The sequence below is a fragment of the Pecten maximus genome, chromosome 10 (assembly GCF_902652985.1).
Source record: "Pecten maximus chromosome 10, xPecMax1.1, whole genome shotgun sequence".
In the NCBI taxonomy this organism is placed as follows: Eukaryota; Metazoa; Mollusca; class Bivalvia; order Pectinida; family Pectinidae; genus Pecten; species Pecten maximus.
Genome location: NC_047024.1, coordinates 36,145,707 through 36,159,929, shown reverse-complemented (window position 1 = coordinate 36,159,929; position 14,223 = coordinate 36,145,707). Strand labels below are relative to the sequence as shown.

At 35.0% G+C, this 14,223-nt stretch overlaps 1 protein-coding gene across 1 annotated transcript in view; it reads right to left on the bottom strand.

Moving 5' to 3' along the window:
• The window catches only part of LOC117335625 (RNA polymerase-associated protein CTR9 homolog), a 56,807-nt gene that overhangs the window by 17,111 nt on the left and 25,473 nt on the right, over positions 1-14,223 (bottom strand). Inside the window, exon 16 of the mRNA XM_033895750.1 lies at positions 357-505. Within this exon, the coding sequence (XP_033751641.1) occupies positions 357-505 (149 nt within the window). The remainder of the gene's footprint in view (positions 1-356; positions 506-14,223) is intronic.

Below are 14,223 nucleotides of genomic sequence, written 5' to 3'. Positions count from 1 at the left end.
TTATCTGGCTATTTTAGGTTAATAAACATGGAATAAAACTTGAGTTTGGTAAAAAACAAAAATATTTCCCTGCAGAATCATTAGATAAACATAAATTTGTCTTGGCATCAAACCAGGCAAATTTCATTGAAATCAGAAACCGCGGTAGTTCCTTTAAAAAGTGTCATCCCATGGACCAAAATCAGTACAAGCTCCTTCTGATCTCTGATCACAGACAAATGTAGGTGTTTATGGTGCAATCTTTTTTGGTGGATCCACTTTAAATTGTTATTTTTATTATACAATAATTAAACTGGACAGGTCTGGAAACAAAACATCTTTTTTATTTTCAATATTAGGTCATCTTCTCCACTCACCATTTGTACAGCAGCCACAAACTGTCTTTGCTCCACATAGATATGGGCAATATTCAGCCAAACATCACAAAAGTCAGCGGTAGCTTCACGCACTTGGGCAAAAACATCACGAGACTCGTTTATACAGCCCTTGTGTGCAAGGACACACCCTGTAACACAAAATCAAATTCAAGATTAAACACATGTCTAAAGTTTATATAAAACACGAACTTCAGTAAACAGCAATATTTTTTAACCAACAGAAATATCACAGAATGTCCTTTATTGGGTATATTTTGAATTATCTTTTCTCATCTTTCCTATTTTTTCTAAGTCAATCATCTAAAAACGAATGATTTGTCTTTATGTCTTTTGGAACAAAATGATATGTCTTCTCTTTTCCCTTATTTGTCATTGAATATACAGCAACCTCAATAAAGATACGTCTTTAACAATTCAAAAGTGATTATTGGAAAAAATGGTATTTATTTGACCTTTGACCTTCAAGTCAAGGTCACAATGATGCAATGACAGAGCATTGCACTTTCTAAGTTGGTGATAAAGGTATACTGAAAAGTTTCATTCAAGATATCCTAAACAGGTAATTTATTGCCAGAACAAGAAATTATTGGAAAATTTATACTTATTTCACCTTTGACCTTGGGGTCAAGGTCACAGTGACCTTACCCAGAGCTCTACACACTGGTTTAAAATGATGTAAGTAAACTGTAAACTTCAACAAGATGTCTTTAACAGTTAAGAAGTTACGGTCCAACAAGAAATTATTAGAAGAACCAGAAGGATGGTACTAACATCCTAAATCTGCAACAAATCAATACAGAACTTTCTGAGATATAGTGATAATGAGATTTAATTTGAGAATAAAGTACTTTGTGATCAATACAATAACCAACTTCCAGGTTACAAGAGATCTTGGCACACATCATTGTATGATCGTTATTGATTCTATTCTAAACTCATCTTTCCTCTGTTTTTTCTTATTTCTTCTTTTTCTCTTAATCATTTGAAAACTACAAGTGGAACCTACATACGAAATGTAATTAAAAATAAACGAGGTTTGATCATCAGAAATTAAGGTACATTGTCAGAAACACAAAACAATTAAAACCAGAATTCCATAATAGTTACGTGCTGGTATTTACATTTCCAGTTTAAACATGCCAATACAAAATTGATTTATCCTTTTACTTCTAATTATAAATTGAATGAATAGCACACTTGAATTTCCACAAGGTAATTTCTTTTTATTCTTAGACATGGATTTGTACTATAACATGTGAGTGAAAACACATGTTCTGTACCCATATAACCCCTGGCTGTGATCAATATCCTAAAACATCTCCTTCCACTACACCTCTACCCTACCGTCACACCAAACAGTGTATACTTAGGTGCTAATTTAATAGCAAGTCAAGCTTTCACACGACTTTGAAGTACTATTTGTGTTCTAATTACAGCCGTGGACAGCCAAGAAGGAGGGACCAGCTTATTTAGCTCAAAACATGGACAAATATTGTGAGTGTACTTGTCCGAACAATCTATGCCATCTTCAGTCCGTGTCAATTGGTGCATCGTTCAACGCAGGTGATGAGTTATGAAATGAAAACATTGCGAGGGGTCGACTTGTCGACCAAGTATTGGGTATCTCCGATGATTGAGGTCAGGTTCGTTTGTCGGTGTTGACCCCAGTTCCCTAATGATATAATCCAGTTAGTGGTATTTCATTCCATACCCGTACAGACATCACAATGGGACAGAAAGAAAACCATTCATTGCTGATGAATTACAGAACACCTCATTCAAATAAGCGTTTCATTATACACAATCGTCAGATCTATAGAAGTGTGTTATATATCAAATAAATGCGGTCTGTTATTAAGGCACCCTACTGTTTAAGTGGGCTGAGCTTTTCACACCAATCAAGTGTTTATGTGAATAGGATCAATCAACAGTTATCAAAAAGTTGCCATTTGTTATTTGGAAAAGGCCACATACATCCTGACAATTGCACTTGCATACTGCATTTAATAGCGGTTATTGGGGGGCGGGGTTCCTCCCCATCCTAGACAATGCTTTTAGAACGGGCCTTTGTTTTGTGCAGGCCCACACCACGATTATGTACTAAATGATCCAACATGGGGCTCTGGAAGTCATTATTACTGACAGAATGGGGTAATATAATATTACACCCACAAACTGAGTAACATTTCTGACAAACAGGGTAATATAGTACTACACCCACAAACTGAGTAACATTACTGACAGGGTAATATAGTACTACACCCACAAACTTAGTAACATTTCTGACAAACAGGGTAATATAGTACTACACCCACAAACTGAGTAACATTACTGACAGGGTAATATAGTACTACACCCACAAACTGAGTAACATTACTGACAGGGTAATATAGTACTACACCCACAAACTGAGTAACATTACTGACAGGGTAATATAGTACTACACCCACAAACTGAGTAACATTACTGACAAACAGGGTAATATAGTACTACACCCACAAACTGAGTAACATTACTGACAGGGTAATATAGTACTACACACACAAACTGAGTAACATTACTGACAGGGTAATATAGTACTACACCCACAAACTGAGTAACATTACTGACAGGGTAATATAGTACTACACCCACAAACTGAGTAACATTACTGACAGGGTAATATAGTACTACACCCACAAACTGAGTAACATTACTGACAGGGTAATATAGTACTACACCCACAAACTGAGTAACATTACTGACAGGGTAATATAGTACTACACCCACAAACTGAGTAACATTACTGACAGGGTAATATAGTACTACACCCACAAACTGAGTAACATTACTGACAGGGTAATATAGTACTACACCCACAAACTGAGTAACATTACTGACAGGGTAATATAGTACTACACCCACAAACTGAGTAACATTACTGACAAACAGGGTAATATAGTACTACACCCACAAACTGAGTAACATTACTGACAGGGTAATATAGTACTACACCAACAAACTGAGTAACATTACTAAAACCTTTTCTTTTGTAACGAGACAAAAGAAATCATTGTTTCATAACTCGGGTGTTAATGAGGATGTTTTTCTTAAACATTTCATGTAATTGTTGTTGTGACGCAGAAACTATGTGATAATTTATTTTGTTTAGTTATAGCCAGGAAATCATTTTAGTGTTAATAAGGATGTTGTTGTGATGCTGAAACCATGTGATAAACTAGAACTGTCGCCAGGATGGCTGACTAATACCCCCGCAATCTGCACGAGTCAATGGTGAATTGGAACTGTTAATTAGAGGCTAACTAAGATAACCCAGTAATATAGTGACCAGTTGCCATAGCAACCATAATTTTGAGAAAAAGAAAGTGGCATGCACATCTACACATGGTCCTCTATATTTGTGTGAAGTTTCATTGAAAACGGCCCTTCAGTTTAGGAGGAGTTGCCCGGACAAACTTAAAGTTATGGTTCTTATCGGAAAACATGTTTATAGTGACCAGTTGCCATAGCAACCATAATTTTGAGGAAAAGAAAGTAAGATGCACATCTACACATGGTCCTCTATATTTGTGTGAAGTTTCATTGAAATCGGCCCTTCGGTTTAGGAGGAGTTATCCGGACAAACTTAAAGTTATGGTTCTTACCAGAAAACCTGTTTATAGTGACCAGTTGCCATAGCAACCATAATTTTGCGAAAAAAGAAAGTGGCATGCACATCTATACATGATCATTAATATTTGTGTGAAGTTTTCATTGGAATCGGCCCATGGGTTTAGGAGGAGTTGTCCGGTGTCATGCATAATATGAACCCCCCTACCAAAAGGTATCCGGATACTTTTTATTCCTGCATAAAATGTACCCCCCCCCTTGCATAAAAAGTACCCCCCTACCAAATTTTTTAAAATTTTGACTTTATCAATCTGAAATTGGGAAGATATGATAAGAGGACCCAGAGGATGTCATTTTTTAATGTTTCTCATCCCATCCCACCAAATCCCCACCCCAGGGCCAAAAAAAATGAAAAAAATTGTTTTTGCTCAAACTTCCAAGTATGACTTGGGATCATCATTGGAAATCTTCATATGCATAGAAAAGACATCTCGCAACTTCCCCACCCCCGGATACTTTTTATTCCCCTGCATAAAATGTACCCCCCGGAGGGGGGTACATTTTATGCAGAAGCCCTGGGGTGGGGATTTGGTGGGATGGGGTGAGAAACATTGAAAATGACATCCCCTGGGTCCTCTTATCATATCTTCACAATTTCAGATTGATAAAGTCAAAATTAAAGATTTTTGGTAGGGGGGTACTTTTTATGCAGGAGAATAAAAAGTATCCGGGGGGTACATTTTATGCAGAAGAATAAAAAGTATCCGGGGGGTGGGGAATTTGCGAATTGTCTTTTATATGCATTTGAAGGTTTCCTATGTTGATCCTTAGTCATATTTGGAAGTTTAAGCAAAAACATTTTTTTCATTTTTTTGGCCCTGGGGTGGGGATTTGGTGGGATGGGGTCAGAAACATTGAAAATGACATCCCCTGGGTCCTCTTATCATATCTTCACAATTTCAGATTGATAAAGTCAAAATTAAAGATTTTTGGTAGGGGGGTACTTTTTATGCAAGGGGGGTACGTTTTGGTAGGGGTATAAAAAGTATCCGGGTACTTTTTATGCAGAATAAAAAGTATCCGGATACTTATTATGCAGGAGGTACATATTATGCATGACACCAGACAATATGTGTCTACAGACAGACAGACAGACTGACGGACGGACGGACGGACAACCTGATTCCAGTATACCCAACTAACTTCGTTGCGGGGGTATAATTAATAAAAGTGGGGAAATCCCCAAAGAACCAACATCCATTCAGTGTAGTTTAGGAAAGAGTTCGTCTTCTAGGTCTCAGGAGGATGTGATGAATTGTTTTTGTTTGCAAAATCATGAATCTACCCTGATTTGCCAATCATATTTGCTGTTAATTAAAAATGTTCAGCAATTGAAAAAAAAAAAAATCTTTTCTCAGGACCTTCAACTTTAGTAAAAAATCTTTTTCATACCCATTTTTATTAATGTTGAGGTAAAAATCATTTTAAAAAATAATGGTTTTTATCCATTTGTTTTATTGTTTGGAAATAGCCATTTTATATGTTCAGATTTAGATAATTTATTTGTATGTGAAATAACATTTAAATGAAGAGTCATTGAAAATACGCCTTTAGACAGTTGCCACTTATCGCTGAATAAGAATCTGCTGAGTTCCCTGTGGAGCCTCGATGTGTAAACAAGTATCCATTAAATGCTGGAGAGGTCAGAAATATTATTGCATTTTTGTTGCATCAAAGCTGCCTAATTTAATGGCTGAATTGAGGGGTGTGAATGGGGGACTTCAAAGATGTTTAGGGGACAAAAGATCAAAGTATCGGATTTCTGCGGGCAGCAAGTACAAATCTATTGACCCTCCCTAACACCTCAGCCCCTTCACAGAAGGCCTTGAAATGGGACAAACTTTTTTTCTTTTTACGTGTATCATTTTAATTAATATTTTCTTACACTTTTCAACATGTTAAAGCACGTGACCCATTTTGAAATCTATAATACTAAAAATTCCATTATCTCATTCATACATGGAATACAATGGAATATTTCAATAATCTCTCATTCAACTATAAGACGTCACTGCTGAACTAACTTAGCTCAATCTGAAAAAGTCCCCGCACATGTGCTGTTGTATCCAGTGCGAAGACAATATTTGTGATAAAGTAACAAACAAAGACAGTATCCATGCTGTTCATATCACATATTTGCTGCTATTACTGGAAATAATGACCGAGAACAACCGATATCGGATTCATACTCGGAAAATTAATACGGGAGTCCGCAAAAGAGTTTGAGTTTGGAATCCTCTGTGCCTTATATGTCATGTACGACATAGCTCTACATATAATCATGGTCTCGCGCATGAACCAACAGCAACGCTACTGACATCGTGACTTCAGTGTTGCGACTATGGACATTCTGAACCTCCACTTCAACTGCCAAGTCTCTCTGCAATCCAAACAGTCAAAACTTGCTTTCTACCCAGATTCGTATTGCGGATTTGACACTTGGCCGTCATCGTCTCACAAGTCTACCTTCATGGATATAGACCATCATCGTAACCGTCATCGGAATTCCATGTACCCTGATCACAGTAGCTTTCACCCTTTTGAAGGCCATTATGATCTTCAAAATGTATCAGCAGCACAAAGTGACCATTGGTCAACTTACAACTACGCACTTCATCCTTATTACCATGGATACAGTCAACAGGATGCTGTGGAGGTGTTTCAGCCCTCACCACTTGTGGTAACCCCTCCGCAGTATTACCCCAGCTGGCATCTGCCATATGGATCAGACTCTGGTTACCATGGAAACCATGACCACTATGGACAGATTTATTATCCGACACGGGACTCGGTTCTGTATCCCGGTGTTGACCGCCCATCTGTGGCCAGTGACCGGCAGTATAATTCAGATATAACCTCTGACCATTTTACTAATTACACAACACCTCAGAGTGACCTTGGTGAGACAGGTCAAGGTCACTACAGAAGTGAATACAGTGTAGAAAATAAGCCATGTGTCCAGTCTGGGAAAGACAATATGACTGCCAATGTGACAGCAAAAAGGGTACCAGCTACCAGAGATACACACCACCGGGTGACGACAGAGACAAATGATCATGTCTCCTTCTACAGTAAAACTACACCAAAACATGAGGAGATCTACAACACAGACATCAGAATGCAGGAACAATCATATATGATGCCAACAAAAAGTGTTGCTAGTGATCGACCCACCGTGTTCCAGATGTCCACTCAGTCCCACGGAGAACGGACTAATGTGTTCCAATTATCCAGCCATGTCAGGAAACAGGAACGTAAGATGAAGAAAATGTTACAAGAGTTAGAAAAATCAGACCCAACTAAGGCAACACAGTTACTGGAATTTTTCCAATTCAATATGGCCGTAATACAACAACAATATGACCGATACAGGAAGGATGGTTGTGACATTACAGGTCAAAGGTTTACACCGACAGACTATGATTTTCAGGTCCAGCGTATAATACAACAGGTTCATCAGAAGATTAGTGTTTGTGGCTACAGACAACTGGACAAGCCTACGGGTGGTTCAGAGGTCAGAAAGACACGCCTCCTGCCCAAACATGCAGTGAAGACATTGGACACCTGGTTTGAGGAGAACCTTAGTAATCCTTATCCGTCTCGTGACCAGACACTACATATCGCCCTGGACTGTGGTCTGTCCATAGAACAGGTACGAAAGTGGTTTGCAAACAAACGTAATCGATCTAGGAATAACAAACTCTACAAGTAAACAGTGTCTTAATAGGTTTCATATTTCATTTTTATAGATTTTAATATCATTTCATTTTTAGAGATATTGTTAGTCTTGAGGTTGATAGCCTACTTATTAGATATAAACTGTCCATTGATTTTTTCTCAGTATTCTTTGTATCCATTCATGTTTCATATTTTTCAACTTGTCATGTCATATGTCAAATGTATAGAATAACATGTTTTTATCTAGCGCTAATGCAATAAAGAAATTAGAATATTTTAGATTTTTTTTCATCTTTTAAAATGTGTTTGATAATGTATATCAAACCAGGATCAGGCCTTTTGTTTTTTACAAGTGACACTGGACAGTTAACTTAAATATCAAATCTATCAGACCTTTCCTGTTTATCAAATCTATCAGACCTTTCCTGTTTATCAAATCTATCAGACCTTTCTTGTTTATCAAATCTATCAGACCTTTCCTGTTTTTACCTGTATAATGGTACTGGACAGTTAACTTAAATATCTACTTGTATAGTGACACTGGACAGTTAACTTAAATATCTACTTGTATAGTGACACTGGACAGTTAACTTAAATATCAAATCTATCTGCTTCGATCACTCTAATATGTATATAATGAAGTTTTTTTGTAAGTATTTTTAAAATCATATCTGAACAAGAAATATCTTTAAAAAAGATAAACGGCATAGTTTTAATGCTGGAGGTTATAATGTAAAACTGCTGGTGAAATAAATTAACAAACTAATGCGGATAACAAAATTGTATCAGTTTGAATCATTTTTGGTGATAATAAGACTGCATTTGAATCAGGAATATGATTTTATTAATGTGACATTTTAGAAAAGATACATCCACTTATTCAGCTTGCATTGAATCTTAAGTTTCGTTTTTGACTGCATATCTGCTTTTTGCATTTACCGCTACATTGACCAATCACATACTTCATCTTGACCAGTAACGCCACCTGTCGCGTCATATCCAGGGCCAAAAGAATATTATACGGCTATGCCGAAAAATTTAGGGTTAATGTTAATCCAACCACATAAATAATAGAGAGATCTACTAGTGATACCAGGGAGTAGGGACAGGTTCTCTATTCAAGGGGAATTTAATAATATTCTACTATATTCGTGGAGAATCTTACAATTTTACTATATTTGCAGAGAATTTAATGATTTTTACTATATTGACAGAGAATTAAATGATTTCTACTATATTCATGGATAATTTAATGATTTTACTATATTCGAGGGAGAATTCAATAATCTTACTCCATTCGCAGGGAATTTAATGATTTTACTATATTCGCAGAGAATTTAATGATTTCACTATATTCGCAGAGTATAACTATTTAATAATTTTACTATATTCAGAGAATTTAATGATTTTACTATATTCGCGGAGAACTTAATAATATTACTATATTCAATAACATGTCATTAATATAGCAAAAAAAACTCCCAGAAATATACAAATGAATGTATAGAAATGTTTTTGCAGAATGAATATAAGGTGTGGTTGCAAGAAATTTAATACCAACAAACTAGGTTTCACTATGACAACTGTGAAATATTAACCCCATGAAATAATGATTATAACAGTACTTGATAATGGTTAATTTTCCAACAAGTGGTGATGGCTGGTTTTGTTTAACTCCATAAACCTGGAATCAGGTCTTAATTATACTGTTAATCATTTAGCGTTTCAGCACAAATTGATCATGGTCTATAAAATATGTCTGATAACAAATTTTTCAAGTTTTAAGTACACTTTTATTTAGAGAAAATGTTCATGACAATTTTTGTCGTAGCTTCTGGACATATGAGATATGTTTTCCAACTCAGTTTCAGCTGTTACATGTTGATGATTTGAGTTCCAATCATTCTCGATCATATAAAGACACAGGTAGATCTATCTGTCGTCCTTGTTATGAACTTAAGATACACTGTTATTTACACCAAACTGTATGTGATAACATCAAGCTGTGATACTCTTCGTTAAATTCTCACAGTTCCCTTCCTTACAAACTGTAATATAGTACTCAAGCGACCTTAAATTCTCACAGTTACTGTGAACAGTATAAAACCTAACATTTGACATATACGGTAAACCTCCGGTTAGTTTGAACAAAATTATATAAATATTGACGAACCAGTTCGAATTCTTCGAAATTATGCTTCAGAAAATAAGCGCGAGTTCGAACTATCCGAGTCTGTATGGACGAAAATCTCGGCAGAGTGAAAATCATTAGACACAAACATATCCATTGTAAATCTGATACGTAACAACGGCGGTCTGAACAATGGCACATTTATAAATAAGTAAAATGATAGTATTTTATCTTATTCAATGTCAACTGATCGTTAAACGTTCTTCCTTACTTGATAACTATGATGGTTATTGTGCGAAGCTGCTCAGGGCAATGCGTAGCGTCCACAAAACAGTACAGTACACGTTTCATTTGTGACACAAAAGTTAAACATGTGTACAGTATAATCTCCGCATGGCTATATTTTTTTTATCTGAATCAGAAACTATCGCTTTATTTTTGTAATAAATGGTCTCTTTAATACATCGAAAGCATAGTCTACATAACCTGTTGCGTTTACGAAAGCACCACTGTAAAAATAGACGATATATGTTGAAAGAATTAGGTCAGAACATCAACATGTCTGCTTTTAAATATGCCCAGAGACATATATATGTCTATATATGTCTCTGATATGCCCAGTCGTATTATCTACCAAACATATATTTGATACCTGCAAAATTATCCATCACTAATTGGGACACCTGTGGATTGTTTTGACTGGATATGAATGCTTATCACCTCACTCAGCATGACCGGGCGGCCGATCCTTTCAACTATACCGCAAGGGACACCTCGCGTGGCCTGCTTACCTAGCGTGAGGGAGCAGGTTTTAAGATAATACCTTGATTGGCAATAATTAAGAGATGTCCAGTCACAATTAAATAACCATAATGCTAAGTTAACACTATATTTGAAAATACACGGAAGATTTCTTAGTTTGCCACCGCGAATACAAATATCGCATGTTATTTATACATTGTCGGGGCCTAAATTTGCAATCAGCTGTTTCGTGCGTACCAGTGTATTTTGCAATGTAAAAAACTGAATTAACGCTAAAATATGTGGCATATATTAAATCACAGACGTATTCCAATGATCATGCATACAACCTAATAACCTAAACGTGCCTGTTGATCAAATTTAAGTCTTGGCATTTTTTTCTGGGCCAGTAGTTGGGGCCGGGTCATCGCGAGCTTTCAATGGAGTTTGCCGAAAAAAATCTTACTTTACGTTCTTAATTTGGCAAGTTCGAACTATCTGAAATAGTGTCAGTTATAAACAACCAGAGTTCGAACTATTAGTAGCTAAAAAATATTGTTTTTCTTGAAAAAAATGTGTGTTCGAACTTTCTGCATGTTCGAACTAACCGGAGGTTTACCGTATGTTGAGGACAATATTTTTTATATTCTTTTCAAAACTATCATATTTTTAAACTTCTGATTCAAATTGAACTCACAAACAAGCTAAATACAAGGTACAAATTGTCCTCATTTAAATCATCTGAGGATACACTTCCTAAGCCAATGAGTAGTGGTTTAATAAACACCTATCTGTTTCATTCTACATTTGTATTTTGTATTCCTGAGACTGAAATGTTGTTAAAATATAACATAGAGTACAGGATCCCCTATAGTCTTCATATCACAATCGCTCATCAATTAAAGTCATTAGTGTAGGTGTGGTGTTTCATTTTATCAAGATGGACCTGACAATCAAGGAAATAATCCACCATATCGTTAAATAATTAGAAATACAACTATACCACTAAAATTATTTATAATATTTATAACGGAAGTACGGAAAGGACCTGTATAGGCTTAGCCTGTTGTCCAGTCCACTTTATATCTAAAATCTATCTCTATTATGAAATATTGTATGTAAATAAATTCAAATTGCTTGATTGAATAAAATATTTTGAAATGAAATGAAATAATCCACCTGTAAAGTGAATCAACAATTCCAAAAATAATTCAGGGCAGAAAAAAAATTATAACTGGTATTCCTGTGGGGCCACATAATGAATGGGATTTTTTAACTTTAATATTCAATATAAGTGGGATCCATTGTGTCTATATTGGTAGATCCTTTTTCTAGTTAGAAAATTAACTATTAGATTCTTCATTATTTCATTATCCTGGATAGAGAGTCAAACTCTGGACTACCATGACCAGAAAACAAACTATTCAACAGAATACACATAATTATGTCTTGCCAGTTAATCTTTGTCAGTATAGTAAGTTTGAAGCAATTTCCAAAATTCACTTAAGTTTCAGTATTTTTGCCAAAAACAATAAAAAAACTTCATAGTATAGGACCAGACGGTGTGCATTATATACATGTGTAGATATTGATGCAATGTAAAACAAATATCAAATTTTGAAAGTTTTTAAATATCAAAATTCACCTAAATATGTCATTTTTACCCCCCAAAAATCATGCACTCTTTCTGAAAAGGGAGAAGAAAATACATCTGATTTATTATAGAATTCATTCCCAATTGGGCTTTATACTAATTTGTAAATCATTTGAAGATGCAATTAAGATTTCAAATCAATTCATCAAAATCTAAGGTTTTTGAGCAAAAAATATAGCAAAAAAAATAAAAAGAGAAAAAAAATCATCATGTAATCTGTAGAGTGTGTTGAGATGTCCATACCACAATGCAATTATATTCTAGGTTTGGTTAAAATAACGTTAATACTTTTTGAGAAACTGAGCTAAACACAAAACTTTAAAATCCTGATTCCCAGCACTCCTAATCTCCAGAGTTGCTGGCCATGACCATCAATTCTGGATGAGGCTAAGATGTCCACTATGTGATCCAGAAATATTCCATGTTTGGTTAAAGATGGACTTGCACTTTTTGAATGTCAGATCAGTAACTGGAAAAGTAACACCACTCTCACTTTGTGACCTCATCGCAGGCAAGGGAAAAAAAATACTTTCTCTTCAATAAATTATCTTCTCTATTATAAAGCAAAACTTTCCTCTCAATTATGATCTTTCTTTTCCTCCATTAATTGAGAATAAGCATTCCATTTTACTATATCGTTACATAATTAGAAATACAACTATACCACTAAAATTATTTATAATATTTATGATAACGGAAGTACGGAAATGACCTGTATAGGCTTAGCCTGTTGTCCAATCCATTTTTATATCTAAATTCTATCTCTATTATGAAATATTGTATGTAAATTAATTCAAATGCTTGATTGAATAAAAAAAATATTTTGAAATGAAAGGAAAAAATAAGCAACAGCATGGTTCTGTCACAATAAGTCCTGACTGGCCAAGGGATCAATATAAAACTGTCATGAGTTTATTTAACAGAGATATATCTGTTTGAAGATCTCATCAAAACAAATAACCAATGTTGGTCTGTAAGGCAATTTGGCCACCCAATGTCTCAAAGTCTGATTCCAAAAAAAATTTAGTCATATTAATGTTTGCTCCATATTTAGAGATTGGGAGATTAGAGGGTATGTGAAATGTATTGATTGACGCATTTCAGCAAATCTGAGATAAATTATATTTGTGTGAAATTTAATCTGGTAAACAATTTCATTTTTATTACAATAAATTATAACTGACAGATGTGTTAAAAAAATCCTTGCATAAAATTTTGTATACACATAAAATCATTAAAATTATCTAATGGATATGAAAAAAATAATTCAATAAATAAAGAAACTAATTATTTTTCATTACTATTAAATGTTTATCTAGCTTTAACTATTCCAGAAATACATTGGCTATCTATCCACACCCTTTACATTACAGCAATGAGTTGTAATTACTTATGTAAACACTTTCTCCGACTCAGGAATGGGCTTTGTAGCAGGTAATAATAATTATGACCAGGACAGATAATGGATATTAATTAAACAGGCCAAGCAGTAATCACGTCTGTCTTTGATCTCGGGGCGTGGACATACAGAGGAAACCAGCCCCTGACTCACACTGTAATATGCTACCTCCTACCAATACTCAAAACCAATTATTTCAATATAGAATGTATTCTTACTTTCTTGTTTTCATAGATTCACAAATTGAACACATTTAAGTTACATCTCGCTGTGTAAACTGTAGAAACCTTGAAGTTTAACTCACTCTGTCTTACTGCGGACTTCCATACAAACATTACCCTTAACACATTTCTCCAATCAAACATTTGTTTCAGTGATTTGTAAAACTCTCCCTAATAGCTTGTGTTTAGATAGACATACACATCATGACAGCAACCAATTTAGGTTATGTTGTAGGATTTTTAATTAACAAAATGAAATCCTGTTTGAGAATGTTTTGTCCAACTAATGCCACTAAGAAGTTTATATCTATTGTTTGTTAACACATGATTTCCTATAGATGCATTGGAAAAAA